The sequence below is a fragment of the Chelonia mydas genome, chromosome 6, assembly GCF_015237465.2.
Source record: "Chelonia mydas isolate rCheMyd1 chromosome 6, rCheMyd1.pri.v2, whole genome shotgun sequence".
Lineage (NCBI taxonomy): Eukaryota > Metazoa > Chordata > Testudines > Cheloniidae > Chelonia > Chelonia mydas.
The window spans coordinates 105,213,846-105,227,738 of NC_051246.2; the positions used below are offsets into that span (position 1 = coordinate 105,213,846).

The 13,893-nt window shown below is 52.8% G+C and overlaps 1 protein-coding gene across 1 annotated transcript; it reads right to left on the reverse strand.

Annotated features, from left to right (window-relative positions):
• Window positions 1–8,084: 8,084 nt before the first annotated feature.
• On the reverse strand, window positions 8,085–13,512 carry LOC102933737 (alpha-1-antitrypsin). The gene is made up of 4 exons (XM_007064939.4): window positions 12,860–13,512; window positions 11,119–11,389; window positions 10,221–10,368; window positions 8,085–9,061 (listed from the first exon to the last, which is right to left on the reverse strand). Exons 1-4 carry the CDS (start codon window positions 13,509–13,511, stop codon window positions 8,867–8,869), a joined length of 1,266 nt encoding a protein of 421 aa, XP_007065001.2. The 5' UTR covers window position 13,512; the 3' UTR covers window positions 8,085–8,866.
• Window positions 13,513–13,893: the final 381 nt, after the last annotated feature.

Consider the following 13,893-nt stretch of genomic DNA (forward strand, 5'->3'; position numbering starts at 1 on the left):
CAGCATTGGGTAAAAAGGGAGGAACGGAGGTGAGGAGGAGGCGAACGCCCAGGTCTTCTAGCGGCTCCAGGGGGACAAACACCCCCCGCATCGCCAGGCCCCTCTCCACCACCTCCTGGGCGGCAGCCTCCGAAGCTAAGAAAAAAACGACCTTCCCATACATCTTGGAGGCCGCCACAATAGCCGTGGGTCCTACCACCTTCGCCAACGCCTGCACTTATGTCTCCACGTGGGGCGAGGTGGGCACCAGGAGGCAACGGTGGGGAAAGGTGGGGAAAGGGCCCCGGCTGCTGGTGATGGTAGCGGAGGCAGTGGTGTGGGCGAGATGATGAGGCGGCAGGCAGGGGGAGCCTGCCACCGCCCGGGCATACGTCCTGGAGGCCGGGGGAGGGACATTCGCAGAGCTGGTGGGAGGGAACAGCGGGGGAGGGGTGCCACGGTCGATGACGAGGCCACAGCTGTGGGGGCAGCCCCTGCCATGGAGGGCCTAGATGTTTTAGCATCCCCTCACCTTTTTATCTATACACTCCCCATCCGTGGCCCCACAAAATCGCGAGATCTCCTGGTTAACCTCCTCCTAGCCTTGGCTAAAACAGCCATTTATAAGACCAGAGAGAGGAGGTTGGCCCATGAAGCGTCCTGCGATTGTAGGGCCTTTTTCCGATCTTCAGTACATTCACGTATCCGGGCGGAGTTCCTCTGGGCGGCGTCTACCGACTCCCTTGACGCCTTCGAGGAGCGGTGGGCGCTGTCCGGGGTTCTCTGCTCGGTGACCCCGTCCGGTTCCCTCTGTCTGACACTTTGATTGAGGGGAAGAGCGAGAGACGCCAGCCCCAGCCGTTGCCGCTGTGGATACCATCATTACTGTCATCTAGGAGGGGTCCTATAATACATGGGTGTCTACCCCCCCCCCAAACCGCCCACCCCGCAGCCGTGCCCATCTTGCCGGGCACTCTCAGGAGAGGGATAATCGGTGACACTGGGCGCGGCACTAGGTAACTCGAGGGGGTGGAAGACCATGAGTGTCGAGGAAGCCCCCCCCGCTCTAGGCCACCAGGTAACTCAGGAGGGTGGAAGACCATGAGTGTCGAGGAAGCCCCCCCGCTCTGTGCCCAGGCTAGCCTGAAACTTCTCCCTCCTGAAAGCTGCTGTGTTATACCTTCTGTTTGCGTTGTTTTGTTGCATAGTTTGTTTTGTTTCCTTTGGTAACTCTTTGCAAGTGTTACACAATAAAATTCTTTTCTGTTTCAAAAAAAAAAAAAAAAAACCCTTCCCTGTTCCCTTACCCAGGGAAAAGGGACCTGGTTAATTGGGGACCAATAGCTTTCCCTTTGATCACTCTCCTGTAATGGGGAGATCAGTTGGTGGCTCCTTCACGGAGCCGTGAGCACAGGCATGTTCTTGGCGCAGTTCACCTCTATCCCAGACCCCTGCCCCTTTTGCGGCGTGAGAGAAACCCTGGCACACATATATCTGGAGTGTTCCAGGTGCAGCCCCTATTCCGGCTCCTCACCAATATTTTAGTACGTTTTTGGTTGCACTTTTCCCCTCAGCTTCTTATTTATGCACTCCCTATCTGTGGCCCCACAAAGTCACGGGATCTCCTGGTCAACCTCCTCCTGGCCCTGGCTAAAACGGCCATCTATAAAACCAGAGAGAGTAGGTTGGCCGATGGAGTTTCCTGTGACTGTGGGGCCGTTTTCCGATCCTCGGTCCGTTCATGTATCCAGGCGGAGTTCCTCTGGGCGGCGTCCACCGACTCCCTTGATGCTTTTGAGGAGCAATGGGCACTCTCCGAGGTTCTCTGCTCGGTGTCCCCGTCTGGGTCCCTTTGTCTGACCCTTTGATTGGGGGAGAGAGTAGGGGATCCCAGCCCAAGCCATTGCTACTGCGGACACCACCACCCTAGAGGGGTCCTTTCACACGTAGGTGCACGTGATCCCCCCCAACCCCCCCCCCAGATTGTCCACCCAACAGCCTGCCCCTCTTGTTGGGTGCTTTCAGAGGAGGGAATTGTTGGTGACACTCGGGCGTGGCGCCAGGTAACTTGAGGGGGTGGAAGAACCACAAGAGTCAATGAAGCCCCCCGCTCTGGGCCCGGACAAGCTGAACACTTCCCTCCCCTGAAGCTAATGAGAAAACAATTGTGATTGGTTGCTGTGTTACACATTGCATATGCTGCTGTTTTTACATTGTAAGTATGTTATGCAAATAAAAACATCTTTTGCTTCAAAAAAAAATCACTCTCCTGTAACGGGGAGATCAGTTGGCGGCTCCTTCACGGAGCCATGAGCACAGGCATGTTCTTGGCGCAGTTCACCTCTATCCCAGACCCCTGCCCCTTTTGCTGCATGAGGGAAACCCTGGCACACATATATCTGGAGTGTTCCAGGCTGCAGCCCCTATTCCGGCTCCTCACCAATATTTTAGTACGTTTTTGGTTGCACTTTTCCCCACAGCTTCTTATTTATGCACTCCCTATCTGTGGCCCCACAAAGTCACAGGATCTCCTGGTCAACCTCCTCCTGGCCCTAGCTAAAATGGCCATCTATAAAACCAGAGTGAGGAGGTTGGCCGATGGAGTCTCTTGTGACTGTGGGGCCTATTTCCGATCCTCGGTCCGTTCACGTATCCGGGCAGAGTTCCTCTGGGCGGCGTCCACCAACTCCCTTGACGCCTTTGAGGAGCAGTGGGCACTGTCCGGGGTTCTCTGCTCGGTGTCCCCATCTGGTTCCCTTCGTTTGACCCTTTGACCACACTCCTGTCCCTGTTATTTCATTAGTTGTTCCCCAGATTTATTTGGTGTCCAGGTCCTGTGGATCCCGCTTAGGCTGCAAGGGGATCCTTTAGCAGCGGACGGGCTTTGCTCGCCCACTTCCTGGATAGCAATAGGATCACTCTCCTGTAGCCCTCTGGCCTGGAGGGAGAAGGAAGAAAGAGGGCTGCTGCTTCTGCTGCTGCTCCTGCTCCTGTTAGGCCCTGGGCTCTCCCTGTTGCTGCTCCAGCTACTCCCCTGGCTAGGCCAGACATCTCCACCCCCCCCCCTTCTTTGCTACCTGGAGCTGCTGCTGCAGAGTCTACTGCCTGGAGCTGCTGAAGCCCCGAGGAGGAGAAGAGGACCCGTGGGGGAGCACCTAGAGACTTTGCAGACCACTGTGGAGGGGGCCTTTGGAACTGAGTAACTTTCAAACTGTGCTCTTGTGGTGGAGGTCTTGATTGTGTTGGTAGGGACACAGGGGGTGTGGTGTGGAGCTGCCCCCCGATCCATCTGTGTCCCCCGCAACCCCCACCACTACCACCACCACCACCGCCCCCTCCACCACCCCACTGCCTGTATACCATCTGCCTCAGCTCCTGCCTCTGGACTCAGCTGCTTGCTTGGCTTGCCACACCCTGATTCCACCATTTGGGCCAGAAGCAGCAGCCAGTCTAAACAGGCTGTGTGCAGGCGCACGTGGGCACACGTGCTCCCCCCTCCCAGACTGCCCACCTCACAGCTTTGCCCCTTGTTACCTGCCCCATTTGCCCCTTGCAGCCTTTTGCCCCACCCTTTTGCCTCAGCCCCCCTTACTAGCTTCGGTTTGTTTGCCTGCCAGCCCGTTTCCCTCTGCAGCCTTTATTTGTCTGCCCTGCCCCAGCCTCTGAAGCTAGCCCCTTGGCTTACCTGTCCTACCTCCAGCCTGCTTAGCCCCTTTGCTTCGTGCGCCCATGCCCCTCCCATGCGCTTGTGCCACTCCCCATTTTAGTTTAAACCCTCTTCACTGCACCCCCAATGCTGTTGTATCCCCCCTCCCCTAGTGCAGCTAGAGGAGCCGGAATTCCACCCAGTGTTGGTTATTGACCCCTAACCCCTGATTGCCCCCCCATCCAGCCCACCCCTTTTGGGGCCCTCCTTCCCTGCCTGCAGCCTAGCAGGGAGGAGTGGTCGACCTGCTTCCCCGTTCCCCTCTTCCTTCTGGTGTCTCCCCTTCCCTCCCTGCTCATGATGGTGGGGGACGAGATGGGTGGGGTCCCTCCAGAAAACCCCACCACCCCTTCCCCATCTGCTACCCCATTGGCCCCCCGGAGCCTCCACCTCCGCTGCCACAGCCGAACCACCTGCTACTGCCCCCACTGGGGCACCGGCGGCAGCGGACACCAAGATGACCTCCGCTGCTGCCATGTCCCTCGCCCCCTCTGACCCTGGGGAACCCCCCCCCCCAGCCAGCGGGAAAGGCCAGGGAAAAAAGAAGGGTAAGGGCCCCGCAAAAAAGACCAGGCCCTCCATGGCAGGGGCTGCCCCCACTGCCGTGGCCCCACCACTGGCCACGGCGTCCCTCCCCGCTGTTCCCTCCACCAGCTCTGCGGGTGTCCCTCCCCCAGCCCCCAGGGCATAGGCCCAAGTGGTGGCAGTCCCCCCGCCTGCCGCTACATCATCTCTCCTGCCCACCTCCTCTGCTACCATCTATAGCAGCTGGGGCCCCTTCCCGACCTTGACCAGGAAGTACGGTGTCCGTTGCCTCCTGGTGCCAGCCTCGCCCCACGTGGAGACCTACATGCGGGTGTTGGCGAGGGTGGTGGGACCCACGGCCATTGTGGTGGCCTCCAAAATGTACGGAAAGGTTGTCTTCTTTTCAGCATCGGAGGCCGCCACCCAGGAGGCTGTGGAGAAGGGCCTGGAGGTGGGGGGGGCGTGTTCGTCCCCCTAGAGCCACTAGAGGACCTGGGCGTCCTCCTGATCCTGACATCTGTCCCTCCCTTTCTTCCCAATGCTGCCCTGTTACCTGCCCTTTCTACCCTGGGGAAACCCATCTCCATTGTGAGCCCTCTCCCGTTGGGCTGCAAAGACCCCACCCTCTGTCACATCCTCTCGTTCTGCTGGCAAGTCAGCTTCAACTGCTGCCGGCGGCGCGTGGCGGAGAGGCGTTTGAGGGGTCATTCTTGGTCCCCTACCAGGGGGCCCATTACCGGGGGCATTATTCCACGGGGGAGGCCCGGTGCTACCTCTGCTGGGCAATGGGGCACGTCCAGAGGGACTGCCCCTTGGGCCGGCAAGGAGGTGCAACCAGGACCCCCAAGCCCTGGAGGGCGCTGGCCCCCCGAGTCCCGGCCCGATCATCGCCAGCGCCCCTGGCTGCCCGGAGCCACCCCTCCTCCTACTCAGTCCACCAGTGCTCACACTGGGGCCCAAGGGGTGCTTCCCCCAGCGCGCCCAGACGAGCGGGAGAGCCCCGCCTCTGCTGCCTGCAATCCAGCAGGGCCCCTAGAGGAGGGTGTGGCAGGGATACCGCCATGCATGGGAGCGGGCCCGCCCAAGGGGGAATCTTCCCTCCCTCATGCCGCCCCCACCGCTGTCTCCCACAGTCCCTGAGCCATCGCCCCTGCCCGCCGACCTGACCCCTGTTAGCCGGCCCCTGGATGATGCCATGGAGGGCTGGGCCCTAGTCCAGGGGAAGCGGGGCAAGCGGAAGGCTCGAGCTCCACTCCTTTCTGCCAATGCAGAAACCCCCCGGAAGACCAGAAAGGGGTCACCGATGCCGAGCCTTCTGCCTTGCCCACGGGCGCGTTCCATCCACCAGTACTGATTGGGGAAGACTTGGCAGCACAGGAGGGCAGTAACACCCCTTCTTTGGAGTCCCTTCCCTCCAAGGCCCCCAATGGAGCCCCTCCTGCCCTGTTATCATCTGGAGCCCCTGTGAGCTCCGAGACGAGCGTCGCTTTCAGCACTGGCGGGGAGAACTTCAGGGTGGTGGAAGGAGAGTTCCCTTCCATCTACAAGGAGATCGAGGCCCTGGGTCTGACCCCGGTCACCCAGGGGGAGGACAACCCTCTGCCAGTGGGCCTTGATCTGAGTGACCTCACCCTGGCCCCCCTTTCTCCATGCTTCCTCCCCCTAACCGCTGTTTCCGCTCCCGCCTCCGAGGGTTCCCTGGGCTCCTCCATCTGCCCGGCTGTGGGTGGCACCCTGCTGACGGCTGCCGAGCCCACCGAGGCGACCGCTGGTGCCATGCGGCTGGGACCCGAGCCCCATGGGATGTCCCTCGTGGGCGTGGGGCAACCAACCTCCTTCCTGGGCGGGGACCCCACTGAAGGCTGTCCACCTTTCGATGTCGTGGCTACTACACCAGCCATGGAGCCAGAGCCTGGTATCACAGAGGGCCCCCTTCCCACCCCCCAGATTCCTGAGCTTGACCAAGAGGGGCCATTTCCCAGCAGCCTGGCTACTGGGGCCCAGGATCCTGCCTTTGCCCCTCTCCCTGGCTCTGCTCCCTATCCCTGCCCTGCTCCTACTCTAGATCCCTGCCCTGCCCCTGATGCCAATGCCGTCCCTGTCCCCTCCACCTCCCGTGATACCATTGCCGCCCCTGGGGCCATCATCTCCTCACTCCCAGAGGATAGCCCACAGGGAGCAGCCTCTCTATTTCCCTGTCCCGACTCACCAGGGGCTGCTATCTTCCCTCCCCACTCCCATTGAGCTGGAGTTTGAGGGGGGCCGCATGGTGCCAGCCCATCGGGCGCCATGTTGGGGGTCCGCCCCTTGCCTGCCTGTCTTGATGGGCCATGGGGCTGTGTCAGTGATCCCTCCAGAGGAAAGCTGGGGGCTAGTGACCCCGGCTCCCCATACGCTGCGAGAGGAGCTGCGGGAGTTCCTTGGGGACATCCGTGGCTCCCGTAACAAGGTGCAGCTCACTCTCCAGTGATGGGGGGACTTCCATCAAATCCTCCGGGCCACGAGGACCCTCATGGGGGAGGGTAAAAGGACCGGGAAGCAGGCCGCCGCGGACTACCAGCGGGTCCGCCTCTTCCGTGACTCCTTACTCACCTACGGGGTAGGTCACGGACTGTTGTGCAGCCCGTTGGGAGCCGCGAGCGTCCCTGCCGGCGAGGATCCCACCCAGCCCTCCTCATGGCACCTCTCACCATCGCAACGTTGAACACCGAGGCTGTAGGATGGGTCTCCGCAGGTGCCAGGTGCTCTCCTTCCTTCGGAAGGGGGGGTACTCTGTGGTTTTCCTGCAGGAGACCCATACGGATCCAGCCGCCGAAGACAGCTGGCGGCTGGAATGGGGGGACAGGGTCTGCTTTAGCCATCTCACAGTTCATACGGCTGGAGTGGCAACCCTGTTCTCCCCCGAACTATGGCCCGAGGTGCTGCACTGGGCCATCTGCTGCACCTCCGGGTCCGTATGGAGGGGCTCGTGGTCAACCTTGTTAACGTCTATGCCCCAACATCGGGCCCGGAGTGGCTGCGTTTCTTTCAGCAGGCGTCCACCTTCCTCGGCACCTTGGATCCTCGCGAGTGCCTGGTCCTGGACGGGGACTTTAATAATACCCTTGAGGAGCGGGACCACTCGGGGACCTAGCAGTGCCCGGCTGCTGTGGACGTCCTCCAGGAGATAGTCGAACACCACTCCCTGGTGGACGTCTGGCACGACCACCACCCGGATGACATTTTCACTTTCACCTTTGTCAAGGTGGAGGCCCATCAGTCGCGCCACTCCCAGTTGGACCGCATTTATTTATCACGCTTCCACCTTTCACGAGCCCACTCCTCCAGTATCCGGCCGGCCCCATTCTCTGACCATCATTTAGCCACCGTGACGGCCTCCCTCTGCGCGGAGAGGCCGGGGCCGGCCTATTGGCATTTCAACAACAGCTTGTTGGAGGATGTGGGCTTCGTGGCGTCCTTCCGGGAGTTCTGGCTGGCCTGGCGAGGGCAGCAGCGTGCCTTTGCCTCGGCGCGGCGGTGGTGGGACCTGGGACAGGTGCGTGCCCGGCTCTTCCGCCGTGACTACACCCGGGGCGCCAGCCGACAGAGGGATGCGGCGATAGAGCAGGTGTCCAGGTCCTGTGGATCCCCCTCTTAGGCTGGGGGGGATCCTTTAGCAGTGGAAGGAAAGCCTGCCCACTTCCCGGACCCCAGTAGGATCATTCTCCTGTAGCCATCTGGCCTGACCCTGTCACATGGCTTAAAAAGATGTACAAAACATAACGGCAAGAGAGTGGAGACTCTCTAAAAGTCAGCACAAGTGAAAAGTTTAGGTCCCAACATTTATTTTATTCAGTAACTGCAAAAATGAGTAATTGACAATGTAAATTTCTGTGCCTGTTTCATTACTGTGCCTTTAAAAGCTGTTCGCCAATCACTGTGGAAGTGACATGGCACCTAGTGTATGTTACGGAAGAGCAATTCTAAATGTTTTGGAGCAGCCGCTGGCTTTCTGGGACATTCCAGATAAGAGCTGGAACATGTGGTGAAGGCAAGTTGACTGAAGGAGAAATAACTGTTAGCGTCTGAGAGAACTTGTTGATGAGAGAGAGCTGTGACAGGACTGGCTTGGCAGCATGCTGACTAACAGCCAGGCCATGGGCAGCACTAAGGGAAGGGATTGCTAATTTCTTGGACCTCAACACTGGGACTATCCAGAGACAGACTGGTAGAGCTGTGATCCTTACCAGGATTCCTGGATGATAAAGCTGCCAGTGAATAACCCAGAACTAAGGGCATTCAGGACACTGCTGTGAGCTGGGAAACTTTACTTCTTACATGAAGATCTAGTAGAAGCCTTTTATAAAGACAGCTTTCCTAGGGACTCAGATAATGTATTAGTATGATCTGAATTACCAAACTGGGGCAAAGAGATGATAGGCCTTCCTATGCAGATTATCAGTGATTTGTTATTACACGTGCTGTATACATATTTAGTTATTTTGTTTGAGAAGAAATCTCAATTGCTTATAGCCTAAACATTCCCATATATATATATTTGATTTGCTTGTGAATGTAGGTCAATTAAAGTTCAGGGATAGTCACTGACACCTGGTGGTCCGTAGAAGTGCCTGCGGCGGCCCACCATAAGTACTGATGCGTCCAGCGGCTCCTCAATTATTTTATAGTAGGGTTGACAATTTTCCCCATGAAAATTGTGCTGAGGGTGGCTTTATCAACAATCATCACCACGAAGGGCCTGTTGAATTTAATGGTAGTTGAAGGATGAAGAAATTTGTTAACTGCTATCGCGGTGGCTGCTGCTGCCTCGGTGCCATTCTCATGAACATTCAACACGGCCTTATGAACAGCCTGCAAGGAAATGAGGCAAATGTTACAGCATGAGTACAGGACAGTGATCAGCAGCTGATATTGAACTTCTTGTGTTAGGAAATGGGAAGAATACAAACAGGACTGATACAGCCCAATGAAACCAGCTCCACTGAGTGGCAAATCTTCCCTGGACTTCAAGAGGAGTTTCCCCTGTGTCCGGACTCCAGGATCAAACCCAACAATATTAAGAGGCTGTTGCAGTTATTTCTCAATTGTAGTTCCACTGAGGAAAAAAAGATAGGCCTGCATGGATCAAGTCAGCTGCCGTTCTCCGCAAAAGAGAGGGATTTTTTTCTATCAATGATTACTATCACCAATTCCTCCTTAGCATCACAAACAGTCAGTACGTTGAGACAGTACAAAGCTGGGTTCCAGCAGAAATGTCAAGGCGAACAATGACAAGAATCCATGGCACCGAGGCCCACAATTCTTCTCTTCAGTACAGCTTTTGTATCATACTGTGCATTGTTACTGCAGGACCTTAGTTACTCCAAACCCTAACTGGGTTCTTTACAGAGGTCTGTGGAACCCACTCAGAACGTTCTCCTTATTGTCCCGAATGTGACTTAGATAATATTATCCCACTGTTAAGCTAGGGTCAGATTCTGATGACCTTACTCCTTTTGAGTTGTAGCCTATTACCCACAGTTAAATCCTGGCTCCATTGAAGTCACTCTTATTGACTTCAGTGGGGCCAGGATTTCACCCATCGTCTCATTGGAATCTGAGGCAATACTTGAGGAAAAATGGTGCATAAGTGTATCACAACCTAGCTCTGGATTTGGAAGTGATTATCACTGCTGCTATTGAGACATTCTGGTCTGGGGGCAAGGAATAGTTAAAGCCATTTTTTTGTATTTGTGCCCATTCTTAATGTACCTGCTGCTCCCTAGGACAATTTCCTTTTATAACAACCTTCAGAAACTACAGGTGAAGGCTTGTGCTCTCTGTAACGAGCCTGTTTGTGCCCTAGTCTAGAGAAAACTGATTGAGTGCCAGCAGCCACTGAGGTCAGTGGGAGTTTTGCCAGTGGCTTCAGTGGGAACAGAATCGAGCCCGTAAATAGTCTCGGATGTAAACTTTATAATCATGGGTACAGACAAATCCTGCTCACAAAACCATTTGTTCACTAACTTACTTTTGAAACATACAGGTCGGACGTCCCAGCAATTCCAGACAGATCAGCAAGGCTAGAGAACACATCAGTAATACCCATTTTCTGAAACAGGAGTTTCACATCGTAGGACCCCGAAATAGAAAACTTTGGAATGTACAGATTAATACTCCTGTCAACAAAGAACACAACATGATGGTGAAACATTGCACTCAGATAACACTATGGAGTACCTGCAATTTAATGACACCACATGGTGCTTTTCTGACTCCTGAGGCGTCTGCTGGTGGCATTTGCATTCTCTGTGTGATTTGTGTGTCTGAGTGAGGATTGAGCACCTAGAAGGGTCTAGGTGAGCCTTTTCTACATGCCTGGATGCTCCTGAACAGATGTGGTTGGACCATTGAACAAATGAATTTCTCCTGAGTCCATAACTTCATTTCAGAGCCCTGATATGTACCTTTCAACAGACTTCTGTGGGATCAGGCGCAGTTGGAGGGACAAGGAGATGGTGGAGTGGAGACAGAGATTAGGGTAAGGAGGTTGGAATCAATGGTACATGGCAGTTAATAAATCTCATTAGCAACATGAAAGAAGTAGGAACTTTCAAACACTCAACTGGCAACAAGATCAGTACTTGCTGTAGTCCTCGGACCTGCCAGACCTATTCAGATCAGTGGCCTGGCTAGAGTCCTAAGGGACCAACAGTTGGGATGCTGCAGCCTGGGCTGTCAGAAGAGTTGGAATTGTACCTTCTGCAACGCTCTCCTCTGAGGCAGCTGGGGGATCATTTGAGAACTCTACTTACTCAACATGGAGAATACTGAACTGTGATACCTGCGTTAATATTTTGCCTTGCTCTGGAATTCTCTCTTAAATTATCATCAACCATCTAGCCGCATAACGGTGGGCAAAGGGTTACCTTTTTTGAAGTAATTTCTCCCATTTACACACAGTTTCTTTCAAGAGAGCAGCCTCCACCTGCTCCATCTTCCCTGCGTCAGGCAGAATAAATAATGCTTTGGCATTTCCATTGTACGGTATCTGCACCAGCCAGCACGACAGCTGGTCATCATAGTGGCTTTCATAGTCGGTATCCTGGCGCATCATACTGACTTTAACGGAGGTTTTCTCATCCACCAAAAAATCCTCCTCGCGGGTGTGGAAAGGATTGAAAGGATTTTCCCAGGAGGCTTATCATCAAAAACAAAAAGAATGCAATTTAATAGTGGAGGGAGAGAGGAATTTGTTGGCAGAAATCAGACTAATTCAAAGGGAAGAAGCTCATAGGTGGGGGAAACTCCACGTTTATTTTGATGAAGCAATGTCTGTTTTGCAGGCGAGCGACAGCAGCATCACTGATGTGCTGGAGTTTGGGGTAAATGGGTTTTTAGTCAAGATGAAGAACTACTAAGTGAAATGAACAAATGTTGTTGATTTTCTTTAAAGCGTTATTGCGGAGAGAAGAATAGGTCCCTTAAATATTTATTCTGATGTAATGTTGGGGGCCCCCAAACTATTCCATATCAAACTGTTGCTACCTAGAGATGTCAAACCAAATATTGTCTTTATTCTTCTTACCCCTAGGAGCCAACAGGGCACTGAACCACACTGGGTGAAGGCACAATCCCACTTGCAGCTCCAGGGACCAAGAGCCAAGAGTGTATGCTGCACCATTCCTGAGAATGGAAAATGGGCTTCCCTCTCCACAACCAGCAATGCCCCTCCCATTGCTGACTGGTGATAAGCAGAGCAAAGCTATAGCCTGCTCCACTCAGCTGGCTTGTGTTCCACTAGCGATGCAAAGAGGCAGCAGCCCTGGGGCTTCCCATACTGCTAGGAGTGTGGGAAATGCACATATTGTTTCATACCTGCAGTAGAAACTGACCTGAGAATAACAAATAAAATAATGACAGGTGACTGTAAATATTCCAGCCCCTTGCAGAACAATGTTTACACCAAGGTTTAGCAGTGGACTGGAAATCAGAATCAAGTCACTTCTTGTTTTAATTCTTTATTAGGAAGAATTTACCTAGCAGGTGCCTCAGCAGCTCTATAAATAAAACAGCTATTAAAATGATTTCTTGTAGGTGTTTTATATTCAGTAGGTACCTAAAACACAATAAATGAACATGACGACTCAGATAGAGTTTAAGGCCAGAAGGGAGCATCTGATCATCTAGCCTGACCTCCTGCACAACAAAGGCTTTGGAATATCATCTGGTCACCCCTGCATTGCATCCGTTCTTGATTAGAAGACATAAGAGGTGGAGAATCCACCACTTCCCTTGGTAATTTGTGCCACTGGTTAATCACTCTCTGTTAAAAATTATTTCTAGTTTGAATTTGTCTTGCTTTGATTTCTGCCCGTTGGTTTTTGTTATTTCTTTTCTACCCTTCCAGAGTCCCTTCCAACTAAGGATCTTAAAGGAATTTTAAACTATTGGATCCCTCTTTTATGGCACATCAGATACATGTTTTTTGTCCTTCCCTTCAAGGCCCTGCACAATTTAGTCCAGTTCTAGCTCTGTGCTCTACTATATTATGACAGTTTCTCTTAATTTATAGTAAAAGCAGCAACAATGTTTTCTTTGCTTTAGATCAAAATCAGCCATTCAAAGATTATAATGTAAATACATACCCATCTGTGCTCCATGCCTTACCTTTGAAATAAATGTAGTTAACAAGAACCATTATAGTGTTTGGATAAAGAGAGCTGACTAGTTCCGGAATTTTCCCACGGGTTTTCTTCTCTACATAACCATTGATCTTTTTCTCAGCCTCTTTTAAATTATGGAAATTAGTAGGAAAATATTCTGTTTCATAAAAGGTTTTGACGTCTTGTAAAAACTTCTCTAGTGCTTTAAACTCAGCCGCTATAAAAAGGGCATTTCCCATACTTGTCTGGATCTTATTGTTAGGACAATTCATCATGTGGATGTGATGATGGAAACTTTCATGTATCTCCTCCTCCTGAATCTCTGTCAGGCTAAAGCCCATTCCTTCAAAAATCTGAGTCCGAGTGGCCGATTTAGCACCCATTGCCAGCATTGCAAAGGCAGTGGCAATGCTCACAGGAGAGAAGAACACATTCTTGTGTGCTTCCACTAATATAGCCTGCTTATAGAATCTGAATGTAAAGTCCGCATAGCTAGCACCTTGTTTGACACAGGCCTGGTTCAGGAGTGCATGCTCTTCCGTGTGATTTGTAACTTTATGGTCATCCTCACAGGTGGGGTGATGAGGAAAGTGATGGCAATGGGCAAGAGCATAAAGAGCAGCAAGTAACAAACACACAGAAAGGGCGGAATTCATTTTCCTTTCAAATTATTCTGTCACAAAATAGAATCAAACAATTAGAGGGTTAAAATTAATAGTGACTTTCGTAGCAATTAATGGCTCGTTGTTTGCATTAGTTGTCATAACAATTATTAATAAAATGTATATAAAAATAATGCAAAACAAAGGAACATGGCATATCTAATGTGACTATACATGATTATAAATCCCACTAAGGAATAATTTGGTTTACTTTACTAATATGTCAGTTATAATAAAAATTGGAATATGCCTTGGCTGTTTAGGATATGTGATGTGTTCTTCTCCAGCAAAATTCTGGCGCTAGTGAGTGTAGTGCTCAGTAGTAACAGTGATGTAATTTTTTCCACCATAACTATGTTTCACTATTCAGTGGACA